The sequence below is a fragment of the Mirounga angustirostris genome, unplaced genomic scaffold, assembly GCF_029215605.1.
Source record: "Mirounga angustirostris isolate CCGP_5_RB_7025 unplaced genomic scaffold, mMirAng1.0.hap1 SCAF_5, whole genome shotgun sequence".
Lineage (NCBI taxonomy): Eukaryota > Metazoa > Chordata > Mammalia > Carnivora > Phocidae > Mirounga > Mirounga angustirostris.
This window is the reverse complement of record NW_026991713.1, coordinates 134,013,209-134,039,211: the sequence shown is the minus strand read 5'-3', so window position 1 is coordinate 134,039,211 and position 26,003 is coordinate 134,013,209. Positions and strand designations below refer to the sequence as shown.

Below are 26,003 nucleotides of genomic sequence, written 5' to 3'. Positions count from 1 at the left end.
GAGGCGTGAGGTTCCGTGTGGGGGCACTGAGATTGGCTGGCATTTGCTCAGTCGTGTGAATCGGAGACAGACAAGTGTGCGGCTATGCTTCCTTCCTCCGGGCCTCAGAGACCCATCCATTAGACGCTATCAGTCTGCACGTCTCGCACGCAGATGAGAGATTTGCCTAAAATCCCTGTGAGAACCATTAGAGCTTGGTGTGTGCCTGGGGTGGGGGGGCGGGTGCTAAAGCTGATGGATTAAGTCTCTTGTCCCCGCCCACTCCTGGAATCCCTCTGTGTGGTTCTGGGGTGTAGTCTCAGACACATTCTTCCTTATAAAAATATCTGCAGCCTGGATATTTATTACATGATCTTATTTCAAGTAGTGGTGTCTTTTTGGGTTTATATAGTCATATTTGTTTCTCGGCAGAATGGGGAAAAGAGGGTATTTCTTCTTGGGGCATCTTTCCTGGTTCCCTCCCCATCACCTTTCACCCCTTCTTTAATGGTATTTGGAAACTTGGAATGATTTTCTTCCTTCTAAACCTGTTGCCATCTTTCTAAGTGGTGTCCTAATTAAGGGTTTTGAGGCAGATTCCTCTGAGCTTTCTTAATTAAACGATGGCATGGTGGCCATTACTGTTCATGTACAAAGAACAGTAAAACAACAACAGAAAGTTCTAGATGGGCTAGTTGGACGTATTTCTGTGTCTAACGCACATCAGTTGGGTGCCCTGTTGATACACCCATGTTGTGGCAAATTCTTACAAAACCTGAAGTGTCCTTCAATTGCAAACTGTAATAGGACTTACTGACCAGCATGCAATTGATAAGGAAGTAAATGACTGACTGGTAAGGGCCAGCTGTGCGTTTAGGACACTATCACTCAAAGTGGAGAGCCTCTGTGTGGGAGTCCCGACTTTTTTGGGTGAGGTATCTATCCACTCAAAACCTGAGTCTCTACAATCTAGCTCATAGGTTATGCCCCGTCTCCTGATAGACTTTCATCCTAGTAGGGGCTCAAACCCATGGCGGGGGGAGGGGGCATTCCCACTTGAAGAAAGAAGGGAGGGGGGATGTTCAGGAGTCATCCCAACCTTATCTTTGAGGGGCCACTACAGTTTGTGGCAGGGATTCTCAGCCCTGGCTGCATGTTAGGGTTATTTGGGGGAGATCTGGGGGGAAAGAAATCCATGGTGGTGAGCCCAAGCCAAGTTGGAAGTGCTGCAGATGGGGTTTTGGGTTCAGCCACTGGTTGAGAACCGCCAGTTGAGTTTCAGGTGAAGGATTTCAGATGAGAAAGACCTAGGTGAGCCCCAGTTCTGTCCCTCACTCCGTGTGCAGTGGGACCCGTCTTCACCTGTGGGTCTTGCTTCCTCGTGTCTAGAATGATGGAAACCATAACGACTCCTGCTGATGGAGGCTGCTACAGGAAGCATTTTTTACACCCATCCCCTTGTAGTTCATCCTCCCGAGAACCTTGATGAAGCATCCCTCCATTTCATGGGCAAGGAGGCTAAGACACGGAGAGCTCAAGTAGCTTGGCCAAGGTCCAAGGAAGTGGTGGGGCCCTGCCTTGAACACTGTTTATTTGACTCTGTGCTCTGTCCTCTCAGCTGTGTGGTATTGCTTGCCTCCCAGGGTGGTCAGATGATTCACTCAAATGCCCAGTTCCTCCCTATTGCCGGCAGAGACCGTGTCCGATTAGGAGAGCCATTCGTTGGACAAGGGTTAGTTAGGCATGAGTTACAGCATGCATGCAAAGTAATGGATGATTTGGTATCCAGCAGTGGGACAGAAGAGCTTTCTGGACCTCCCTTCTCTTACCCCAGGGCCAAGTAGGTGAAAACTTCCCAGCGAGCCCTTCTTAGGTGGGGGGTGGGGGTGGGGTCACAGAGGCCTTGTGGGCAGTGCTCGGTTTGCTCTTGCAAACGTTCCTGTAGATACATGGCAGGGGGGACTCCTGCCGGAACCGTCTGGGAATTGACCCCGTCCGCATCCGCAGCTTGCCCTCTGTCTGAAACACCCCTTCCACTCGTTTCCCTGGAACTTTGCATTGAAGCATGATTACCTGCTTGCAGAGAAGAACACCAGTGACTTAGCATCTTTTGCAGTTGGCATTTTGGTGGGGTGCCTTTGGGTGGAAGGAGGCATGGGAGCAACAAAAAGTGTCTTCCAACGGTTTCTTTTCTGAGCATGGGTTGTGGGCGTTGGTGTGGTGGGTGAGGACAACTGCTGAGTGCCTGTTGGTGTCTGTGCGTTACACGCTCCCCGAGAGGCAAGTCATTGAATCTGGGGAGTAGGACCGGAACTGGAGCCCTCGAAGGCAGCCTCTGTGCAGGGCGAGGGGCTTTACCCTGGCCCATCCAGCTGACCATTTTTAGGACCGGCCACTCAGGTCGCCCCATCGTCTGCTGCTCACTGCCCTCAGCAGCCGGCCTCTTGGTTCTCACTTGCTTTGCCGTATCCGCCGGTACAGCGGTGCGCCTGGCTGTTGACAGTTAGCCCTTAGCTCAGGTGCTCCCCAGGGACGCTGACTCTGACTGCCCAGTTCACACTGACCCCGTGGCCATGCCCAGCCCCAACGCCAGGGCTCCACGCGGACGTGTGCGCTGCTTCCTCATGGCGTTCAGCATGCTCCGAAATGACTGTGCCTCTGTGTGCTGTCCTTTGTCTCCTCCCCACGCCACCCCAGACCAGGGGCTTGTCCGCGCAGCGCCTGGGCCACATAATGCTCGGTGCTCACAGGGCACCCGGCACGTGTGTCTGTTGCGTGAATGAATGAATGCAATGACAGGAGTTGAGGGTGGGCTCCCAGAACTTGGTGACTTTCTGTGAGCTCTTGTTCAAGTGTCAGCCTTAACCCCGGATGAGGCTTTTTAAAAAATTATTTATGTATTTATTTATTTATTTATTTATTTATTTATTTATTTATTTATTCTTTAAAGATTTTATTTATTTATTCATGAGAGGCAGAGGCAGAGGAGAAGCAGGCTCCCTGTGGAGCAGAGAGCCTGAATGCAGGACTCGATCCCAGGACCTGGGATCATGACCTGAGCCGAAGGCAGACGCTTAATTGACTGAGCCACCCAGGCGTCCCTGGAGGAGGCTTTTAGCTTGAGCTCCATCCCCCTCCCCCCACAAACCCCAGTGAAGGTGTTTACAGTCTGTGAACCCAGAGGTCTTTAAACAACTGCTTCTTTCACCCTTCAGCATAGCAAACATACGTGTATCCTCTTAAACATGCTTACGTGGACATCTGAATACATCCGAGTATAAAAACTTTGGGGGGTGGGGGTCAAAAAGAAGTTAAAATGTTAAACATTTATGTAAGGTGAAATGAAACACATATGAACTTCTGGGAAAATTTTGTTTTAAACTCCACACGTATTTTCCCTAGCCCCTGTGCTGTTGGGGGAGAAGAGGAGAGAGCAGAGTGCCAGGGAACGTGGTAGGAGAGGTGGAAGGAGGCGCTCGTCTTCCGTGGGTTAAAAAGGTCTGCAGAGAAGAAGAAACTGAGGGTCTAGGGGGAACTGAGGCAGGGGCAGGTGATGATAGCATTAAGACACCTGAGCTCACCTGTGGGTTTAAAAAAAGGGGAGGGAGGGGTGAAGGAGAGTAAGACTCAAAATTTAGTCAAAAGGTTTCCCTGCTCTGAGACCCGGCCCCTCTCGCAGCTCCACCGAATCTTGTGCGAGAAGCCAAAGGAATAGGGAGAATGGCTTCTGCTTTGCCGAATAAGAGAGGGATGATTTATTCGGGTTTGAGGTTCAACTTGAATTCTTGGCTTAAGATATTTACTCTGCCATGTCCTTATGGTTTTTTTCCTCCCAGAGCATCGACTGCCAGGGATTTGTGCATATGATTACTTAGTAGTAGAACTAATTCCCTATTTATAAATCGGTCAGCCTTTGTCTCCACTTACTTGGCATGAATCCATCAAAAGTATTCCATGCGTGTGCACAGCTGGTGGGGGGCGCACAGAGAGAGAGAAGAGAGAGAGTGTGTGTGTATGTGTCCATCGGTTCTGGCATATTTGGATGCTCTTGGGAGCAGCGGCATGGTGGAGACAGACCCAACCGGTGGAGAGCCAGAGTGGCTTGCAGGAAGGATTAGAGTAAAGGTTGTTTCCAGGCATAAGCGAGAAGACTTTGCTCTTGAGTCACCTGCAGCCGCCACAATGCTAACAGTAGGGTGTGTCTTACGTCCTCGCTGGTTTTCGGGAAGGCCATCACTTTTCTTTTCTTGCCCCTCGGACTCAAGAAAGCCCATTGGTGCTTCTATGCTCTATTTGCATACTTCTGCTGGGCAGGGAAATGCCTGTTTTCTACAGACTTGTTTGTCCCCAGCTCCTGGGAGCTGGGGAATCCCAGCCAAGCGCTTTTGTGGCTCCTGAATGTCTCCTGGCCCCTGATGGCCTTTCTTCTTCCTCACTCTGCATGGAGAAGGTTGCTGATGGTCTAAAACATGAAAGAAGAAACAGCCCCCTCTCTGCTTTGTTTCCTTCCTCCTTGCCCCCAGACCACAGGTCCAGGGGGCAGATCCTAGAATAAGATGGTGGGTGTTTGGACGTGTCATCTCAGTTTGGTCACAGGCTGAGCATGGGACCGTGTTAGGGTGTCCAGCTTAGGGGAGGTGTCCTCCTTCAAGCCTGTGCCTGTCAGTGGCCTGGTGGCTCTCCTTCCTTCCCCATCTGGCACTCGCTTGCTCAGGAAGACACAGAGCCCCTGTCTAAACCTGACGTCTGCCTAGATCTGTGGTGTGATCACAGTAGCTTTGCCTGCGTCCATGTGGCCGGTGCTCAGGAAGCAATGCCACGTAGTTGCCCGGGAGACCTAGCTTGACTGTGGCAGCCGGCGAGCACCAGGCAGTGTTGCTGGGCTGGGGGTGGGCAGGTGGCTGGTCTCTTGCTCCCAATGGGCGGCCCCTGGCACTCTTGTCACCAGGATGCTGGAGTCACCTTAGAGTCTCAAGGGCAAGACACCAGCCAAGGAAATACTGCACCTTAAGTGTCCAGACCAGGGTTCTTTGGGTTCCTTTCTTAAAACCCAGTGAAAACCTCTCTCCCTGGTGTTTTTTTCTTATTGAAACACCTCTCCTACTGTACCTCACCCCCACTGGTGTTGGGCAGTCCCTTCCTTAGGCACCCCCATAGTGCTTCTGCTCTGGGGTTAGTAATGGGGTTCCTGGCTGGGTTTAGGGGCCTCAGGGATCGGGTTGGTATTTGGGGTCAGCCCCTGCCATGCATGACCTCAAAGCAGGATGGAGACATATAACTGGGGGGCTGGGGTCTCTGGCCAACAGGGGGTCTTGGCCTCGCTGGACTGTAAAATGCCCAGGGCTTTGAGATGAGAATGAAATAGGAATTTTTGCAGAATTCCTGAACGTTCACCCCGGCACAGGATTTTGTTCATCAGCGTGCACTGCTTCATCTCTCACACCTTTCTTTGTTCTCCCCCTAGCCTGTGGGCCGAAGCTGACCAACTCCCCCACTGTGATTGTCATGGTGGGCCTCCCAGCCCGGGGAAAGACTTACATCTCAAAGAAGCTGACTCGCTACCTCAACTGGATTGGCGTCCCCACGAAAGGTGAGGCCACGGGCCAGGGCCAGGCTGGTCACGTTGATTGCTGCGGTCTTGCTCGCCGACCCCTGAGACCGGGAGAAATGGCTGCCGGGACCTGCCTTGCAGGGCCACTCTGGGGCTGGCCTGTCCCCCGTGGCTGTGGGGGACCCTTTCTGGCTGTGTCACTCACTGCGCTGTGTACGTACCCTAACTTTGTGTTGGGGTATTTTCCCACCTGCTGCTGTGTCATTCCCACTGCCCCCTCCACGTGCCAAGCTCAGCCCTCCCCTCCTTCAAGAAGCCTTCTCTGGCTGCATAGTCTGTGGGGAGCCGTGCCCCTCGAGTTCCAATAGCACTTTGTTGTGACATCCTTCTGACTGTCATAAAGTGCTCCATACCATCAGTTACCTTTTTATGACTGGTCTTCGCAACGACCCGGGGAAGGTCGTGAGGTCGGCCGAACTCCCTTGGGCATGTGCTGTCCCCCATGGTGCCCAGCGCCGCGTGTCATACAGTGAGTGCCCCACCAGCGCCCGGTGCTTCTGCCGGGCGCGGGCTGCTGGGTCAGCAGGAGAACGGCCGGTCTGGACCCCGAGGGGGCCGTGCGCAGAAATCCTTGCTCCTGTCGCCACGTCACGCGGTCTCCCGAAGCTGGACTGCACCGGGGCGGCGGGAAAGCAGGCCACCGTGAGCAGCGTTGGGCCTGGGGATGCTGGGCTGCCTTCCCGGCTCACGGCCCTGCACGGGGGTCCACTTGCTGGTGTCCGTGTCTTAGCGCCACCTCGTTCAGGTTGGCGTGGGTGTGTTGGCGTGGTTTCCTTTTTTCGGGAGAGTTGCGGATGTGTGTGGCTCCCTCCTCCCCGGGGGTCAGCTGAGGGCCCTTGTCTTTGCCTCCGCAGTGTTCAATGTCGGGGAGTACCGCCGGGAGGCCGTGAAGCAGTACAGCTCCTACAGCTTCTTCCGCCCCGACAACGAGGAAGCCATGAAAGTCCGCAAGTAAGGCCCGGGCAGCTGCGGGGGCCTGGACTTCAGTTTGCTTTGCTTCCTGAGGGCAGGTTCTGTAAGAGAAAGAGGAAGCGGGCCTGTGGGAGGAGGTCCGGCCCCGCCTCCGAGTGTATTAGGGTCACAGGTCTCAGCCTCTGTGGGACTCACTCCTTCATCTGCTCCCAGGGGGTCCGGTTCAGCTGACGGTTGACAGAGATCAACAGCCATGTCTCACTGAGAATGAACAAAACCATTTTTGTGGAAAACCTTCTGTTGACATTAGAAAAGGATTTTTTTTTTTTTAAGCCCAGGGGGGTCATGAAACCCAAGTGCCGTGGTGCCCAGCCCTGACAGCTTCTTAGACTCACCTGGGAGCTTGGGGCGATCCTGAAGCCAGCCCTACCCTACCTAGTGCCGTGGGAATCTCTGGGCAGGACCTGGGCCTCAGTTCTGTAAAAGCTCCCCGTGAGATTTCGGTGTGCAGCCAGCCACGAGCACCGTCTCCCGAGGGTGACTAGCCCCCCGTGTGAGGCCTGTGGGTCTGTGCAGGCCGGGCCTGGCAGTTTAACGGTAGGCTTGCGGGTCGCTCCGTTCATCGCGAGGACTGGGGGGCTGCTTGGGCGTCCCCCGTGGGCTGGGCTGGTCCGAGGCATGCATTCTCTTTCTGTGTTGCAGGCAGTGCGCTCTAGCCGCCCTGAGGGACGTCAGAAGTTACCTGACAAAGGAAGGGGGCCAAATTGCAGTGAGTCTGGGGACTTGGCCCGTTCTGCTGCAGCACCCTAGCAGGATGGTGCTCTGGAGCCAGAGCCTTTGCAGGGACACCTCCAAAAGGGACAGTGCCCCGGGCCTGAGAGTTCGGGGGGGCAAGGGGCTAGAGCAGCACAGGACCCAGGAAGGTGGTTAACCGGGAGCGGACTCGGAGCATAGCCGGTTGGTGTGCTCTGCCCGCCCTCCCGTGAGGGCTCCGCCATGGTAGCCAGGGTCCCTCCCCCGTACCTTGCTGTTGTTCATTTGCTTTAAGTTCTCTTCCCACCTGCCCGTCTGTCCCTGAGTGCCCGAGGCAGTGGGAGGGGCGGGAGGGGCAGGGCGTGGTCTCTCCTGGAACCACATTTTCGGCTTACACCCAGAGGTGACAACTAGGCTGGCCTACTTGTGGTTTGGTAAGTGCTGTTCATCTCAAACTTGGGCTCTCTTCACTGCCCTTCTTTCTCCCTATTAGGTTTTCGATGCCACCAATACTACCAGAGAGAGGAGACACATGATCCTTCATTTTGCCAAAGAAAATGATTTCAAGGTGAGCCAGACTTCTTGTCTTGCTCTGGAGTATGCAGGAGCAGGGAAAACAAGCACCTCAGGGATTGCCTGATACCCGTGTCTGGGGCACCTCTGCTCCATGCCTGGTTCTTTACCTCCCACTGCCCTTGTTTTGCAGCCTACAGATTGGGCCTTACTGGTGGGGGCTCTGAGGGGTTACCGTGACTAGGAAGCAGGGAGGGTGAAGGACTCGGGATTGAGCAAGTGGTTCATTTTACGTGTTTGGGTATTTATAAATGGGGTACTTCCTCCTCAGATGTGGTGATGACATCACAGTGACACCAAAGTCAGCCCTTTGTGTTAATCACATTTGTTGTTTCCTAACTTTTCGCTTTGCTTTCTTCCAGGTGTTTTTCATTGAGTCTGTGTGCGATGACCCTATGGTTGTAGCCTCCAACATCATGGTAAGACCACACAGGACCCCACTCTGGGGTGGCAGTGAGAGAAAAGTGGGGAACCAGATCAGGCCCAGAGCAATAACTAGACGCTGAGAGCGAGCTGACTATCCCAGCTTGTTGGTTTTGTCTGAGAGGTGGGATCCAGGAAGGCGGGAAGTGCAGAGTGGTATTTAATTTAGAAGCATGTTCTGTGACTTGGACTGGCTTTATCTGGGGTCCTTGCAGACATTTGGCAGAAAGCAGTCTTTGCGGGACATAAGAGATAAAGCAGGGGACTGGGAACAGTTTCTGTGAGTGGCAGTAGCTTGGCAGCTGGGTGGGGACAGGGCTGCTTGGGACAAAGGGCAACTCACCTCTCCAGATGGGAAAGGAGACAGCGTGGGCTGGACTCTTCAGCTGTTAAGGTCCTTAATCAATAAGAATGATCGAGTGTCGATAAAACTCCGTAGGACGCAGCCAGAGTAAAAGGCAGAACCCCCAAGAGTGGGAAGAATGGAGGTAGTAAAACAGTCTTCCTGCCTTTGCATCTGCAACATTCCCTTCTCCCCTCCCAGTGCCGAGGGGGAGGTTTACCCAGATCGGTTGAGGATAATTGGCAGCTTAATTTAATTAATTCTTAAATTTTGCCACTTGAGAGCAATATATCATAAATGGAAACAGTTACCATGAAGACTTTATCACAGGTCACCTTCTCAAATAGATAATTTTCTCTCCAGCTTAAATACATGAGAGCAAGATGTGTCCCTAATGAGAAGCAGGTCTGATGCTTGCACAGGGAAGGCTCTGATTTGCTGTACACAGCGTGCGTCTTTAGAGGGTTGCTGAAGATTCACTGGCTTCTGGTATTGGAACTTTTCTCCAAGGTAGTGGGAATATTTACAGGCATTTCTAAGAAATGAGTTCGTATTTCAGGAAAGGCTATTCAAATTGTGGAAAATCAGTCCGGATTAGTTTCAGCACATCCAAAGGAAGAGGCTCAAACTACGGGGACGTAGGACAGAAGTTGCTGTGATCTGAACAGAGGGTTTTGCTGTGTTTCTCCGGTTTGGTTCTCCTAGTCCCACTTGGTAGCGAGGCACAGTGCAGGTGCACAATTAAATTTTCCGCAGCGAGCAGTCCCCACGTGCTCAGCTGGGAACTCACCACTTACCTCGTGCTCTGTTAACACATCTGGTCATTTGCCCCATTTCAGAAATCCGTGGCTCTGCTTAAGCTCGGAGGCAGCTCTGGAGCTTAGGCCTTCCCACTGCGCTCTTTGTGGCGGCCGTGCTAGGGAGAAAGGGGTTTGGGAACTTAGATTGTTTTTCACTGTGGTAAAATATACGTAAGACCAGATTTGCCATCTGACCCGTGTAAGTGTTCCAGCCGTGGTATTCAGCACGCTCACATCTCCGATGCAGCAGTCACCCCCCCGATGGGCAGAACGTTTTCATCTCCCCAGACTGAGACTCTGCACCGTGAAGCACCTAACTCCCTACTGAACTCGGGTTTTTGAAGAGTGTCGGCCTCTCTCGCAGTACTAGTTGTTGTAGAGGAAAAGAACACCTGCATTAATAAATTCTGAGTTTCCCTCAAATCTGCCCCATTGCTCAGACCTATCACTTATAGGAGATGGCAGGTCGGAGGGTCGTTTCTGCTTCACCTCCTTCCCAGGAGAGCAAACCTTCGAAAGGACAGGACGTGTGGGCCAGGTGGAGAAGTACTAATTGGGGACCAGTGACAAGCATGTGCTGCCCCATACGGGTGGTGGCAGGAGGAATGGTGCCTGGTGCGTAGGGCAGGGCCTCGCTAGGTTCTCCAGAGCATGCCTTTGCTAACCGGCCGCCTACTGTGCTTATCCAAAACTCGAGTTCAGGGTTGCCGGTCTGGTGGCGACCTGGCTACTGGGTTGATCCCGAATTGTGGCCCATTCAGATGTGTTCATTAGAATCCTTGGGGGTTTCCTGTCTCCATCCTTCCAGGGAGCGATCCTCTGTCTCCCGTGGGTGCTTTCCCAGTGTAATCATCCGGCTCTGACTCAACCCCTGTATATTTCTTTTTTTCCTCTTAAATGCCGGGTAGGATCATCATTATTCTGAGCTGCTCTGTACTTTCCCTGTTTGCAAGCCCCAAATCCTGCTTCGTCTAAGCAGAAAGCCTTCACAGCGTGATTCATCAGCTGCCTCTTTGTGGTGTTACAGGAAGTTAAAATCTCCAGCCCGGATTACAAAGATTGCAACTCAGCAGAAGCCATGGACGACTTCATGAAGAGAATCAATTGCTATGAAGCCAGCTATCAGCCCCTCGACCCCGACAAATGTGACAGGTAATTCCTAAGAGATGACCGTTCTGAGTCCCCCACTTTAGTGTTTTCTTGCTGTCCCCACAAAGCACTTGCTCCTGGATACTTTCGTCAGTTCTCTTTTAAAACATCTTTTGAAAAAATCCTTGGGCGCCTGGGTGGCTCAGTTGGTTAAGCGACTGCCTTCGGCTCAGGTCATGATCCCAGGGTCCTGGGATCAAGTCCCACGTCGGGCTCCCTGCTCACCAGGGAGACTGCTTCTCCCTCTCCCTCTACCCCTCCCCCTGCTCATTCTCTTTCACTTTCAAATAAATAAATAAAATATTTTAAAAAATAATAAAAAAAATCCTTGATTGTGTATTCAGTGTCAATGTTTCAGGTGCTCACCATGTCGAGGTGTGGAAGGTGCACGTCGAGCCCCATCTTCCTCTTGTCCCTTTGCTGTGTCCTTTCTTTTCTGTTCTGTTCTCTTGCTTTGCTGTCCCCCTCTTCTGGGAAGCATTGGCCTCTTGACCACGCCCTGCACACTTATTCTCTGTCTCTGAGACAGCAGACTCCCATCTGCGCCTTCACAGAGCTCACAGGCAGACGTGGTGGTTTTGTTGGGGCTGAGTCTCTGCAACGGGCCTGGGGCCCCGGGGTTCACACGCGGGCCGGCTGGGCTGGGCTGTGTGGTCCGGGGACTGCGGGTCAGCTGCTTGCCTTCCTGTGCAGGGACCTATCCCTGATCAAGGTGATCGACGTGGGCCGGCGGTTCTTGGTGAACAGAGTTCAGGACCACATTCAGAGCCGCATCGTGTACTACCTGATGAACATCCACGTGCAGCCTCGCACCATCTACCTGTGTCGGCATGGCGAGAGTGAGCACAACCTCCAGGGGAAGATCGGAGGGGACTCGGGTCTGTCCAGCAGGGGCAGGAAGGTAGGGGGGAGCAGGGGACAGGGCGGGCTGCTGAGGGATGGGGTGTGTCCCCGGGTGTGTAGTGCACGTGTGGCGGGGGGGGGGGGGTCTCTGGGTCTTCGGGGAGGATGTGCCTGCAGGGGCTGCTCCTCAGTGGCTCCCGGGCTCCTCCTCACTGATCTGATGACAGCAGAGCAATGTCCCTGCCGTGGAGTGGGATGAGTCCTGCACTGCTTCTTGGGGGGTGAGGGGGCAGGAGCCTGAGTCCAGCGCGTGTCCGTCTTGTCCCGTGCCCTCTCAGTTTGCAAACGCCCTGAGCAAATTTGTGGAGGAGCAGAACCTGAAGGACCTCAAGGTGTGGACAAGCCAGCTGAAAAGTACCATCCAGACCGCAGAAGCCCTTCATCTTCCCTACGAGCAGTGGAAGGCGCTCAACGAGATCGATGCTGTGAGTGCCGGGACCCGACCTCGGCCGTGGGAGGTGGGGCGCGGGCGCGAGAGGGCAAAGAGGAGGTCTCTTCCCACCGAATCTGCCCGAGATGAGGGCCCTTGCAGAGGTGCACGTGCTGTGTTGAGCGACGCGCGGTGACGTCTGGGTGTCCCCACCAGGGTGTTTGCGAGGAGATGACGTACGAGGAGATCAAGGACACCTACCCCGAGGAGTATGCTCTGCGGGAGCAGGACAAGTACTACTACCGCTACCCCACCGGGGAGGTACGTGCGCTGGCGGGGCCCTGTGCCTGCTCTCTGCGTGTGACAGCCGGGCCCAGTCGGCCCCCTTCCTGGCGACGGGGCGCAGTAGCCGAGGGCCAGAAGGGCTCTGCATCCAACCTCCCGCATACCCCTTCCGATGCTCGTTCCTGGTGCTCTCAGCTCCCATCCAGTCTTCCTAAACCGATCCTTGTAAACAGCTCCAGGCAGTACAGTTGTATTTCCCCATGAGCAGCTGCCAGATGCGTTTCTCTGAAGATTATGTAGTGATGTGGGAGACAACGTCAGTCGGGGCGATCATTCGCTCAGCACGAGGGACCCCCCCCCTCCCCCCGGCTACAGGCGAGGTGGCAGACATGTGTCATCTCAGGTCATGTGTACTCAACTGAGTTGCAGCCACGTGTGGCCCTGTCTGGTCGAGCGAGCAGGGGACGGAGCCTCTGCAATGCGGGGTGCTCTGGGGGTCTGCTGCAGGGCGCCAGGGACACTAGTGGGTCCTTGCTGTCTGCAGGCTCTCGGTCTTTGTCCTACTCCATTCCCTTGTGCTCAGGGCGCTGACCACCTCTGTGGCCCTGGCCCCCCCGTTCTTGGAAGCTGATTAGTAAGAGAAAGCAGCGGAACCATGGAGGGAGAGTCGTGAGTGAGAGCCGTGAGTGAGAGCCGTGGTGGTCCTTTTTATTTTTATTTATTTATTTTTCTTAAAGATTCTATTTATTTATTTGAGAGAGAGAGAATGAAAGACAGAGCGCATGAGAGGGAAGAGAAGCAGAGGGAGAAGCAGACCCCCCGCTGAGCCGGGAGCCCGACGCGGGACTCGATCCCGGGACTCCAGGATCATGACCTGAGCCGAAGGCAGTCGCTTAACCAACTGAGCCACCCAGGCGCCCTGTGGTGGTCCTTTTTAAAAGCCACCCGTCAGCCCCTTCTTTTTCAGTTTCTTTTTATTGAGAGGAAATTCACACAATATAAACTTCCCCATTTTAAAGTAGACGATTCAGTTAGTGCACTCAATACTGTGCAACTGTTACCACTAATTCTAGAACGTTCTATCACTCCCAAAAGAACCAGCAGCCTGTGACCCCCACCCCCAGGCCCTGGCAACCACGGATCTACTCTGCGTGTCTGTGGGCATGTCTCTTCTGCATAGTTCATAGAAATGGGGTCGTATAACTCGTGGCCTTTTGTGGCTGTCGTCTTTCGCTCAGTGTAACGTGTTCAAGGGTCCTCCACGTTGTAAGTGTGTGTCGGGACGTCATTCCCTCCCCCATGTGGAGGATCAGGGAGCAGCCGTGAGAGAGGATGGTTTACGGTCCTCTCGGAGGACTGCTTTTCCACATCCTCACCCACAGGGGGACAGTCTCCCTTTTCTAGGAAGCCAGTGGAGGTGGGTCCCCCGGCGCCCAGGAGGGATGCGCCACGGAAACACCACCGGCTGTAGATCGATTCTCAGTTGATTCTGTGTCCCCTGGTTTCTGACCACAGGAAGGCGTGGCCCCCACCCTTCCCTGCGTGCACCTCTATTCCAACGCAGCATCCCTGTCTGTCTGTCTTGCAGTCCTACCAGGACCTGGTCCAGCGCCTGGAGCCGGTGATCATGGAGCTGGAGCGCCAGGAGAACGTGCTGGTCATCTGCCATCAGGCCGTCCTGCGTTGCCTCTTGGCCTACTTCCTGGATAAGAGTGCAGGTGCTGCCGTCCTCCCAAGCCTCCTCGGGATGGTGGGGGCGATTAGGAGCCAGTCGGGCTCCCCCAGAGGGAGGAGGGAGACTGGCCTTGGAGTGTGGGGTTGCTGCAGACCAAGGCCTTCCCCCCCCAGGCCACACGGGTCATCTGCTGTGCTGCTGGGTGTTGGGGCAGGCCTCCGGGCCCAGGGCTTCCCGGCCAGCCCTCGGGAAGGCCTTCAGAGCACAGTTGATGAACAGTCTGGTGGGCTTAAGGGCTTCGCGAAACAGCCTCCTGAAAGTCCTCAGCTCCTCACATCTCAGGGGCTTTGGGCGGCGGGCCGGGGGCAGCGCTTCAGCCCACCTCTAAAGAACAAAGCACCCAGAAAATTCATGAGACTTAAGACTTAAAATTTAAGCCTGTGTCTACCCAAGCTTCACCCAAATCCCCACGCACCTAAACCGGGGAATGACTTTTAAACTCTAACACACGGCGTGAGGGCAGGTTTGGGGTTGGTTTTGATCGTGTTCTTTTGGCTAGGGGTTTCTCCTAGGGCCGCCTGCCTTGAGCAGGAGGGGCCTGTGTGTGTGTGGGGGGGCACGGAGACACGCTCGGCCAGGACCCCGAGGGCGCCGACGCCGTGGCCGAAGCTCTCCCTGGGGACCTGCAAGTGTCCGTCCTCAAGGCTTGTGTCTCATCGTGAGGCCCTTTCTCTTCTTTTCAGAGGAGATGCCTTATCTGAAATGCCCCCTTCACACCGTCCTCAAACTGACACCTGTTGCTTACGGTGAGTGTGGTGATGCAGCCCCTGCCATGCCCTGCTTCCCTGGGACAGTGGCTCCTGGTGGCTCTCGAGTGGACGTGGCCTGTCCCCTTGAACTGGAAGCCAACCTCTGTCCCCACCCTCACGCAGGCTGCCGTGTAGAGTCCATCTACCTGCATGTGGAGTCTGTGAGCACGCACCGGGAGAGGTCAGAGGTGAGTGCACTCCGGCTTCCCCCTCCGTCCTCCATCCTGGGAGGGACTCTGGAGTGACAGGGCCAGAGGTGTGCGAGCCCTGGGGAGGCCCCCACGTCACATTACCTGTAACCGCGCACCTGCGTCCTTCAGCACCAGGTTCTCGCTGAGGGAGTTTGTTGGAAATCAGCCGGTCTTTGTGACTTTCTCCCCTGCCTTTCCTTTTCATTTGTGTGTTCCTGCCCTCCCTCTGTATGTGGCTTCTTGGCATCTTTTTCTTACTTTCCATATTTCCCCCCCGCCCCCCATTTCGATGTAACCCAGGGAATGGGTATTAAAGCGGAAGACACATTCCGCTCTTGCAAGCATAACTGTAGCACAGCCAATGTCTTCCTTTGGGGTGACTGAGACGCCTTTCACGTTTAGAGTGGTGCAAACGGGATTAGCAAATGCGCTCAGTTGTCTGCGGACGCTTAGGTGCAGAATTAGCAAGAAGACGAAAGTTGTGGCAAGGGGGTGGTGGGACTGGAGAGGCGGTGTGGTTTGCGAAGTAGGGACTCCAGGGACCACTCGGTGAGTGGAAGGTTTCTTCAGGAGACCCCAGGCCTGGTGGCATCTGATTTCCCCTGGGGAGGCCTCACCCTTGGGGGGGCAGCCAGGTCGGAGCCCCCACGGGCACAGCAGTCCGCTGCCCGGGCGTGGTTGGGAAGGAACATTGGACTTACTTTCCACCGACTATCTGTCAAACCACAACGCTTCGCCAGTTGACCCTTTTCTCTTCCACGGAGTGTGATGTTCCCGTCCGTGCAGGACACCTACCTCCCTGTTCCCAAGGAGCTTGGCCACAAGATTTTGGCATGAAAGTCCCAGCTTCCACCAGTCGTTGACTGGCTGGTTGACCAAAAGGAAAGGAGGATGGACAGCCAGGCTTGGCCCTGTGGCGGCCCCTGCTTCTGAACGTGGGTGGTGGGGTGAGGAGCGGCTTCCCAGCCTGACTCCGCCAGCGAGGCTGGGCCTCCACTGGGCTCCGATGGTCCCTGAGCACCTCGCTGTGTGGAACTGGGGCAGTGTCTTGAGGGAGACTGACCTCTGCTCAGGCTCCTGGGCTGCAGGCTGCAGAGTCCCAGGGCCTTGGGACAGAAGTCCTCGCTCCTGTTGCATTGTCACTCGATCGGAAGGCTAGTGTTTGGCCCTGGCTTGCCGTTTCTGCCCACCTCCGATTTTCTGCCTCTTTGCTCTCCCGGGGGGGGTTGAAGCTTGCATTTCTTGTCCTAAGCCGGGGTGTAGTAATGGGGAGCGGGAACCATCTCGTATCTGCTGTGCGCACCCTGGCTCGTGGTCGGTGGGGGGAGACCAGCCCCGGCTCCTTCCCTCTCCCCCTCCTTGCTGTCCCCTCCTTGGTGACCTGAGCCTCACACTCAGGCCTCCGTTCCCCTTTTTCAGCTCTCTCAGAGGCTGGCAACAAGGTTCTTTCCTCCGATCTCATTATCTGCTTTCCCTGAATGACTGTCCACAGAGCTGGTCTTGCTGTCCGTCCCTCACCTGCTTTGTGAACGTTGCGTTTGTCCGAGTGGGCGTCTTGGAATGTTTCGGGAAAGGGGCTCAGCACATCCTCCCTCGTTCTTGCCAACTGGGAGTCACAGGACAGAATTGCAACCCCGTGGTCCCAGGGTCAGTCACCGTGGTCAGTCTCGAATCTGTAAAATCCAGAAGCAGAGAAATGTGTTTTGTTTGGTTTTGGGGTTTTTTGTTTTGTTTGTTTGGGGTTTTTTTTTTTTTTTGGCTTATTTACCTCCCCACTCCTTGTAACTGTCGCCTTCTCTCTTTTGTCTTTGTCTTGCTTAGGATGCAAAGAAGGGACCTAACCCGCTCATGAGACGCAATAGTGTCACCCCACTAGCCAGCCCCGAGCCCACCAAAAAGCCTCGCATCAACAGCTTTGAGGAGCATGTGGCTTCTACCTCCGCTGCCCTGCCCAACTGCCTGCCCCCGGAGGTGCCCACGCAGCTGCCCGGACAAGTGCGTTGACCCCTTTCCTTTCTCACAGTCAGTGTCGGGTGGGAGGAGAGCCCCCCTGGGGGCAGCGGTGGCCTCAGACTCAGGCCTGCGTGTGCGGGTGGGGGAGGGAGAGAACATGGGGATCCCCCCCCCCACCGAGGTTCATGGCACCCTGGGGTCCTTCCTTGCTGACCACGGCTGCACGCGTGCACACCTCCTTTCTGAGCAGCTGTTCTTCCCAGGGCAAAACGGGGCAGAACAGGAGAAATGGCCAAGTGTCTGGGTCCCACTCACATTCCCGAATACTTTTTTTCTCAAACAAAATTGAAGACAGAGGCCTAGTTCAGAAGTCTCCCTTTGGCTCTGGGTTGTCGGCCACACGTGGCCCGAGGACGTCTTTTCTGTCCTAGGCCGATGGCCGAGGATCTTCCTTCCGTGCTTCCTTGTGCAGTCCCCGTTGTAGAAAAGCATGTTCTCCTCCAGAGCTGGGGTAGAGCCTGGGCAGCCAGCCTCGCAGGACGGCCTGGGAAGAGCGACTTTCTCACACAACACAGATGCCACATAATCCCACGTAGTAAAGATGCTAAAAAGCAAAAACCCAGCTAGATTTCACTAGTTCAATTTGCTGTGAAGATGAAAAGCTGACAGATGTTGGCTCTTGGGCATTAAGACTTATTTTCAGAAGAGCATCTTTTTCTCAGTGGCAGCCAGGACTCTTTGCCAATACGGGAGACCTAGAAATTCCCAGGCACAGATTTGGGGGCCACCTCGAGATGGCCCCCCACCTCCACCCACCACGTCTGGGCTCTTCACAAATACGTCACAGGCTGAATCTCAAATCGGATTTGAGAGCTCAGTGCCGAGGCCCCCGAACTCTTGCTGCGTTTCCCCTGAAGCTCATTTAAATCTCGTGGTGTCTGGACTTGGCGTTGCGGGGCAGAGTGCCAGGCAGCCTCAGGCAGGCTACCGAACCTCTGCAGGCCTCAGTTTCCCCGTCTGTGGAAAGGGGAAATAGCACCTACTGCAAAAGGCGGGTCAGACGAGGTCGTTCGCTCTGAGCGTCTTACACGGTGGTGGCCGCCCCGGCACCAGCTGTGAGATGTTATCATGTCCTTTTATGAAAACCGAGAACTGAAGTGGTTTGTGGGTGACACTCAGTTTAGGCGTAAATTGTGGGGTCACGGTTGGAAGTGGAGGTTGCTGCCGCAGATACTTGGGGGGACTGGCCTGGGCTGGGGTTGGGTGGCCTGCCGGTCACGGAGGACGCGTGGCTGGGGCGCCCCTGACTCTGACAGGACAGTCCTTGGAGGCTGCTAGGCCGGATCCTCAGGAAGTCTGGAAGCCATCGGGTGGGGCCAGGCTGGTCCCAGCAGAGGATGTCCTGGTTTCAAATGACTCGGGGCCTGTACCCTGTCCCTCTACTGACTTCTCTCTCTCTCTCTCTCTCTCCACTTTTTCTCTCTGCAGCCTTTGCTAGGGAAAGCCTGTTTGTAAGTATTTTTCTCTGAATAATTTTGCTCTTCGCACCTCTTTCTCCTTGCTTGCCAGTTTGGCCTCCCACCTGATAAAATGTGGAGGGCGATGACAGTTTTGGTCATACGTGACAGAGAAAGACGGCCTTGGGGGAGGGGGAAGGGGATTCATGAATTTTTAGAAAAAGATGCAAGAAGCAATGTGGCCCCGCTGTCTCCTGCGCGTCCTGCTGCCTTCCTGCACGTCCCTCGGGGGTCCTCGTTACTGTTAGTACTTGTAGTGGGCCTGGCTTGACATAAACCTACCTTTTTCCCTCAAGTCTGATTTTGGCACCGGGCTAGGTCTTAATGCCCGATGCGTTGTCTTTTAAGTTCTGTGCTGCCTCTAGGAGAGGCCTTTCATGTTGAAAGGAAAAGTAACCCAGGGCCTTGTCTGCAAAACGGAGGACAGGCTGGGGGTGGGGGGGGGCGTGGTGGGCCTGCAACCCTGCAGGCTCTCCCTTCTGTCCCAGCAGAGACCCACTCCCCTGGCGCTCCAGGACCCTGGCTCTCTGGGGAGGTCTGTTTGGGAACCTTTGCTGTGGATCTGGTTGTCCTGTACCAGCATCTGCTTAGCCTTAATGGTCACAACCAGCATTGGGTGCAGCGCTCGAATCAGACCCATTGGTTTCCCCTGTCCTTTAGCTGGAGTTCTGCAGGAAGTTTCTGGTTAAGTGTCAGCCGGAACAGAGCAGCTGCTAGATAATTCAGTGTGTTCACTGCTCCGGCGGCCCCCGCCACGGAAGGAGCCGAGGCCTTCCGTCTTGGAGTTCCATTAACAGCTGCCGTGATCTACCCCCTGCCCCAACCCTTCCGATCACTACCTGCCCATCCTCCCTTTTGCTGATTGGGTGACCTTGACTAATTGATGCAGAAATGGAATTGGCTTGAGGAGTCCAGCCTGTGAGCTTGAAAGCGTGGCTTGTTCTTGGAAAGTGGTCGTTTAGCATCATGCTGGGATTAGGTGGCCCCAGCTGCAGCGAAATCTATTTTGCGATGCTTTACAGCTCGCGGAGAATGGGCTTGCTTGCATATATTCCGTGTCTTTCGGCCTTAAAATAACTCCAGGAGGTCTGTAGGGCAGTTCTGTCCTTTTTTACCAGATGAACGAGGGTAAGGCCCTTGCCTCCGGCCGTCCAGCTAGTCAGTAGCAGAACTGGGACTTGAGTGGGTCTGTCTCCCTCTCCTGAAGGCTGCCTGCCTTCTCTCTGCTGGCTTCTGGGAACGGTCAAGACACTGTTCACCTACCGCTCACCGGGGCACCTGACGTTTGAGGCCTGTGGGGCACTGCCCAGAGCTGCTTGGATGTCCTTTCTAGCTCTTGCAGCTTCTCCCATGCACCTGCTCTCTGCCGCTAGCGTGTGTTTACTTACTGCTGGGCCTGTCCATGAAACTCCGTCTTAAAGACAATCTGTCCCCTGTCTGGTACCTCCTTGAAGCCAGACGCTGTAACCGAGTGCTTCTAGAGCAAGAGTTCTCCTGGCGTAAAAACTAGCCTTTGGATTTGGAGGCTTCTACTTTTGCATCTGTGCACATCCTGTTCCTTTTGAGCTATGGCCTGATGTTGCCAGGAGAGACACCTTCCTGCTGGGAGGGTGCCCCTCGGGCACATCCTCCCCACCTTCTAAGGTTGAACTTGCCTGTCTCCGTGGCTCATAGTGCCTTTGGCTAGAATCCCTCCAGTTCAGCAAAAGTGTATCCTCTGGACCCGTCACACCTGCACCAGCGTCCAGCCCCACCTGGGAGCGTGAGGCCACGTCTGAGATCGCAGATACCCACTTTTACTACTCAAGTCAAACTGAGCCCGGTTTGGATCTCGGTTTTTATTACCCTCCATCTTTCGACTTCTGGGCAGTTCTAGCACTTCTGCTTCCTTGTCTGTAACATGGAGACAGGAACAGTACAAGGTGTTTTGATGATGAGAATATAGATGTGGAGCTTAGCAGAACGTCCAGCACATAGTCCGTGCCCGGCGGATGCTTGCCGTTATCACGGGACAGACGGTGCCCTGTGCTTTGCTGGGATGCCCAAGGTGCTCGGGTTTGCGCTCCCTCTGCATTTGGATGCCCCCCTGTTCCTTCTGCACGGGCCAGTGGGGTGTCTTCTCATGAGCAGCAGGAGCACCAGGAGACTGGGGAGTGGGGAGAATCCCTGGGGGCTTACGGGTTGTGGCCTGAGGACACCAGCGAGATTGTGAGATCGTGGTTTCCTGGTTAAATGGGCCCGCCTGCTGGGTCGGATGCCGCGTCCTGCCGTCCTCCCCTGCGGGCGGCGCTAGTGCTCTGGGCAGCAGACCATCGGGCATCCTTGATTTTTAAATTTCAAATGCACACGAAAAAGAAGATACTACTAAAGATGTTTTGTTCTGTTCTTCTTTTCCAACATGTTCTTCCCTTCCCCCCACTATGCTTGAAAGACGAACTGTTTGTCACATTTTCTCAAAGTTTTCTCCTTACTAACCTTGGAAAGGTAAATGGCTCGGTGCATGCCCCTCTCTGTCCCCTCCACCTCTCCCTGAGGCATGGCATCTCAGCCTGTCCGGGCATCTCGGTCTGTGTGGAGACTGGCCATTGTCAAGTCTGTGACTCAAACACCCCGTGCCGGAGAACACGTGTTTTTTTAAGAGCAGCACCATTGTCTCGAGGTCCTCTCTCTCTTGTTTCCTCGTTTCCCTCCATATGGCCTGAGCCAGGGCACCATGTGTGAGTGATGTGACGTGGCCCGTGCCTGCACTCCCCAGTGTCATTGTTGCATTCGTCATCATCCGTGGGCGTGCGAGGTCGGAGGGCCGGGTGGAGCCTAGAGCTCCCTAAGTGGCGGGCTGCAAGGCGGCAAGGTCCTCCCGGGGAGACCCCTACCCACAGACACCACCTCACGTACCTGTGACCTGAGGTGGCGGTGGCCTGGGCTGAGTGGGGGCTGCGGGTCCTGCGAGTCTCTTCTGTCCAGGCGTCCCGACTGTGGGCCCTTGGTTCTGCACGGGAGCAGGGGGGGCTGCCAGGATCCCTGCACCCCTGTGTGCCCGCCTCCGCTCCCCTCTTCCCCCGCCCCCTTCACATGGCCTGGGCAGAGACAGGAGGGGAAAGAGCACTTGGACCAACTGTTTCCTTTCTTGGCGGGGCGGGTGGAGGTGAGGCGAGGAGCGCGCCGTGTGCCCTGGCAGCTGCCGTCTGGCCCCAGCTGACTGAGAAACAGGTTTTTAAGGGGGTTTTGATCTTGGTCAGCATCGTAAGTAGGGGTGGGACTTCCGGCGAGGACTGCTTTTGTTAGAACAGGAAGAGAGCTTTAGTGACATGCGTCCTTCCCTGCCTGGCGTCCTTGCCTGGCTCCTCCCCGGTGCCATCCATCCCGCCAGTGGCACCCATGTTCTGGGCACCCGGCCCGTTCCTAGAATCTGGGGTCCAAGGGCCGGACGCGCGGTCTACTTGAGCAAGTTGGGAGGAGAATCCTTATGCTTCGTTGGAGGGCCCCTGGCCCATGTCCTGCCCGGCTTTGGGCGGCTGGAGTCCCCTGGGGGTGGGCGGGCCGGTCTCCAGGCTCTAAAGGGCCGAGGGCTGGAGGGCTCCTTAATTGCGGGCGCTTGGTGTTGCCCAGAGCTCCGACCCATGAGAGCTGCCTGTTCTCCCACGCCTCCTAGAAGCAGGTGCTAGGCCTCTGCCCCGAGGGCCCTCGCCCGGCCTTGCCCAGGCCCTTCTGTGGGTTGACACTGGGCTTAACTTCCACCACGGCCCTGGAGCCCACCTGGGCCTTCTTCCACCTGTTTGGCGATGACGCTCTTCTGGGGTCGTGCTCTTTGTCTGAGGGAGGGACGTGGTCTCCATCGCATGGCTTTAGTCTTTTTGGCTTTAGGAAGCCTTGTGGACAGAAAACAATAATTCCCTTTCCTTGCCCCTCTCTTCTCCTGGAAACAGAACATGAAAGGCACCCAGAGCAGCATCGACTCCAGGACACACTGAGGCCGGACCCGGCGGTTCCATTCCAGTTCCATTCCTGCAGCTTAGTTAGTGCTTTTCCCATCTACCCGAGGCCAGCGATTCCCCAGGACTTCTTCCGGAACGGGGTGGGTGGGATCGAAGAGGGGCCTGCTGGTCAGAGAGAACTGGGCCACCGACCGCGGCGGGGCAGCCGAGACCCCAGGAGGCCTCTCCCGGGGGTGTGCGTGGGGTCCGTGCCCTCTCCCTGGCCTCCCTGTCCCTCTGCACGGCTCAGAAAGGATGATGAGCCGTCGAAGAGGAGCTGGGAGAAGGCCCCGAGGAGGGGATATTGGCCTCCACGCTGTTTTGTTTTGTTTAGTTTCTATGATCCTGACCTGGTATGTTCCCAGCTTGGGGAGATGACACTCGGCCCCAGAATCCTAAAGTTAAAGGGGGGCCTAGATCTCAGTTGCTGAAGAGGAAGGGATGGTGACAACCTTGGTGAAAACTTTTACAAGGCTCTTCTGTGCCTCGTGGCTCAGACGTTGCCTCGTGAAGGAAGGATTCAGGCCTGCACCGGGCTGGGGCCGGAGGTGCAGGGAGAAGGCTCTGAGCCAGATGCGCCTGTCTGATCGGCAGCCACCTGCCGCGGGGCCACACGCCTTCCTTTCTGGGTCTGCGTTCTGCCTCTGGAGACGCTCAAGGACAGTCTGGCTGTGTCGGCAAAAGGAAATATTGTTCCAGAAGAGCCCCAGGGCCTCCGCCATCCCCCTCCCCCCCGAGCTGCTTGCTCTTGCACTTTTTTAACTGGCAGAAGGCGGGATGGGAAGGTTGCACCTTCTCTTCAGGAACCTCGATGTTTGGGGTTCGTGCCCTTGGAGACTGGAGCTTGGAAAGCATGTGGGGAACGGGGCATGCCCATGAGATGGGGAGCTCAGAGGGACCCCAGTCAACCAGCGGGCAGCAAGTTGTTCGGATCCTTGCAAGACTGACCCGGGAGACGGAGCAGAGATGATCACGGCTCTGGCCTCCTTCCTTCAGGATGTTCATCGTCTCCCTGTGCTTCCCACGTGGGGACGGTGGCCCAGCCGAGACGTCCCCTGTGGCTGCATCCTCCAAGAGGCTGTCTGTGGTCTCCTGACGGGACTGAGCTCAGTCCTGCATATTTTTGTGGAGCATCTGCTATACACCCAGCACGGTGCTGGCTGGCTTTATTCCGAAGAAGAGAATGTCCTCGCTTGCCTTTGGCTCCTGTGGCCTTTATGGGGGTGGATCAGACCAGGGCTTGTGGGACATGGGGTTCTGAATACCTGTAGTTTCTGCCTACTGGTTTCTCCTTGCTGCCTCCATGGACTGGGGATGAGCAGGTGTCTTGAGGCCCAGAAGAAATGATTTGGAGACTCCGTGGTAGAATTTCCCCAAATGACCCTTTGGGGAATCTTCGAAGAATCTCTAAAAGCTGGTGCCAAAGGTCACTTCCCTTGCTTGCCCTCTGCTTTCGAGTCTGACAGTCTCGCCCCTCTAAGCTGACGAGACATGTACCGGGAGTGGGGTCGGGGTGTGGGGGTGGGGGACTCGGACATCCAGAGCGGGGACTGGACAACACGTGTTTTTCTGGTTGGGGTTCAGTGGGACATTGGGACATACTTCCGATACCATACAATCAAGTTTGTGGGTTTCACACTGAAACATTCAGGTCCTCCCCCATTCTTCCCCAGTTGGGCACTTTGCCCAAAACGATGTCTGTGTTTCTTTGTTCCTGTGTGACCGAAGATGGGTTATTTTCCCTTTCCTGCCATCTTGAGTCTCGTCAGACGGCAAGTGTGTGCGCACAAGCGTGTGCTTGTAGGTTGGTCGTATTTTTAGACAGAGGGGCCTGCGGCTCTGCTCTTGAGAACAGCTTTCTTAAGTCCCTCTTTCTGGACAAGGCCCTCTTTCTGGCCTCCTTGTCATGCTGGCTGTCAGAGCCGACTCTTGAGTTTTGACCCTTCCTACCGATCCACCTGGGGCTGTGTGTGGTGCCCTCCCCCGGCCGCCAACTGCTGAGGTCAGTACCTACGGAAGTGAACATCCTGAACACTCATTTGTGAGGGCCCAGATGGGGCGAGAGGACATAAACACGGAAGAGGAGAGAGACCCCAGAGAGGTCAGAATGCTTCCCGACTGAAAGCCGGGATCTGACTCGAGGCGCTGGACGGAGCGTGTGTTTGAGCTGTGGTCATAGGGCTACTGATACTCTATCACCTCTCCCCCCTTACTCCCCCCAAAATATCTGGGACCAATTTTGTTAACTCGGCATAGTTGTTTTTGGGTGGGCTTACCCCCTGTCCTTACTCTGTCCTGAAACCACGGGCGAAGCTCGTCATTCGCGGGGAGAAGAGAAACAACCACACCAATGATGTTTTCGTTTGTAATACTTGAAATTTATTTTTTTATTATTTTGATAGCAGATGTGCTATTTATTTATTTAATATGTATAAGGGAGCCTGAAAATAGAATGCTGTATAGATCGGGTTTAGTTGTTCGTTGGTTGGTTTGGGGGCCTTTTACGTGTGACTTACGACTTTCTCTGTGTTCTGTGTATTGTCAGAATTAATGACCTGGGATGAGGGTGTGCCAGCTTTTCAAATGGGATGCTTTTCAGAAATTTGTATATTTTGCAGTCGCCAGAACAATAAAATACCTGGTTGAAATACACTGATGAAGTGCACCTCTGATCCTTTTCTGGGGGGGCGGTGGCGGGGGGGCTTGTGGGCAGAGGAAAGCGTTTAGTTGACCCTTGTGGTCAGTGCACCAAGTGTCTACCACTGGGCTCTTGACCGACCTATCACCCATCCTCATCCTTTAAACGGGACGCGCGGGTACGGATTGCCGGTTGATCCGTACGATACGGACGTCCCTTCCCCGCGCACAGACCGGCCCGTGTGTGCGCCCTTGATCCTGAGCCCCTTCAGCAGAAGCGTGCTCACACAAGCATGGTCACACGTGATGGCCCCGGGCAGAGTCACAGGAAGGCCTTTGGTGTTAGGTTCTGGGGTCCTTTCACGTCCCTGCCCTTCCCCCCACCCCATTGTCGCCCCTGTCGTTTCTACAGGGAAAAAAAACTCAGTCGAACTTCTCGGGCCACTCTGCCATGCCTGAAGCGAGGTGTTTGACTTGAGTACCTTCATCTCTATAGATGAGACCCTCTAATGCAGGCAGGGCTGGGGGCTGAATGAGAAGACCCGTGGCCCCCGCTGTTACACGCCAGAAACAGACCTTGCTCCCAAGTTAGTCTTTCTGCCTCGCTGACGCTTTCTCCCATCTTAGCTGCCAAGAGACCAGGAGTCAGCGGTTTGGCACCTCCTTTTTTTTTTTTTTTGGCTTTCTTCAGCAGCAATGCAGACCCTTAAGGTCCTTTTATTTATTTATTTATTTATTTATTTTTATTCTTATGTTAATCCCCATACATTACATCATTAGTTCTAGATGAAGTGTTCCATGATTCATTGTTTGTGCATAACACCCAGTGCTCCATGCAGTACGTGCCCTCCTCAATACCCACCACCAGGCTAACCCATCCTCCCACCCCCCTCCCCTCTAGAACCCTGTTTGTTTTTCAGAGTCCATCGTCTCTCATGGTTCGTCTACCCCTCCTATTTCCCCCGCTTCATTCTTCCCCTCCTGCTACCTTCTTCTTCTTCTTCTTTTTTTCTTAACATATATTGCATTATTTGTTTCAGAGGTACAGATCTGAGATTCAACAGTCTTGCACAATTCACAGCGCTTACCAGAGCACATACCCTCCCCAGTGTCTATCACCCAGTCACCCCATCCCTCCCACCCCAC

The 26,003-nt window shown here is 54.9% G+C and overlaps 1 protein-coding gene across 5 annotated transcripts in view; it reads left to right on the top strand.

Annotated features, from left to right (window-relative positions):
• The window catches only part of PFKFB3 (6-phosphofructo-2-kinase/fructose-2,6-biphosphatase 3), a 77,096-nt gene extending 52,224 nt beyond the window's left edge, over positions 1-24,872 (top strand). For 2 of the 5 annotated variants that reach the window (XM_045874464.3, XM_045874462.1), the window contains exons 2-15: positions 5,444-5,569; positions 6,445-6,541; positions 7,205-7,271; positions 7,749-7,823; positions 8,191-8,247; positions 10,422-10,546; positions 11,237-11,444; positions 11,725-11,871; positions 12,033-12,137; positions 13,690-13,819; positions 14,520-14,582; positions 14,709-14,773; positions 16,598-16,771; positions 22,173-24,872. In XM_045874464.3, the coding sequence (XP_045730420.1) occupies positions 5,444-5,569; positions 6,445-6,541; positions 7,205-7,271; positions 7,749-7,823; positions 8,191-8,247; positions 10,422-10,546; positions 11,237-11,444; positions 11,725-11,871; positions 12,033-12,137; positions 13,690-13,819; positions 14,520-14,582; positions 14,709-14,773; positions 16,598-16,771; positions 22,173-22,217 (1,484 nt within the window). In that variant the 3' untranslated portion in view covers positions 22,218-24,872. Of the gene's footprint in view, positions 1-5,443; positions 5,570-6,444; positions 6,542-7,204; positions 7,272-7,748; positions 7,824-8,190; positions 8,248-10,421; positions 10,547-11,236; positions 11,445-11,724; positions 11,872-12,032; positions 12,138-13,689; positions 13,820-14,519; positions 14,583-14,708; positions 14,774-16,268; positions 16,424-16,597; positions 16,772-18,217; positions 18,241-22,172 lie in introns of those variants that run through there. The other 3 variants (XM_045874463.1, XM_064592097.1, XM_064592098.1) reach the window with 3 other exon arrangements.
• The last annotated feature ends 1,131 nt before the right edge of the window (positions 24,873-26,003 follow it).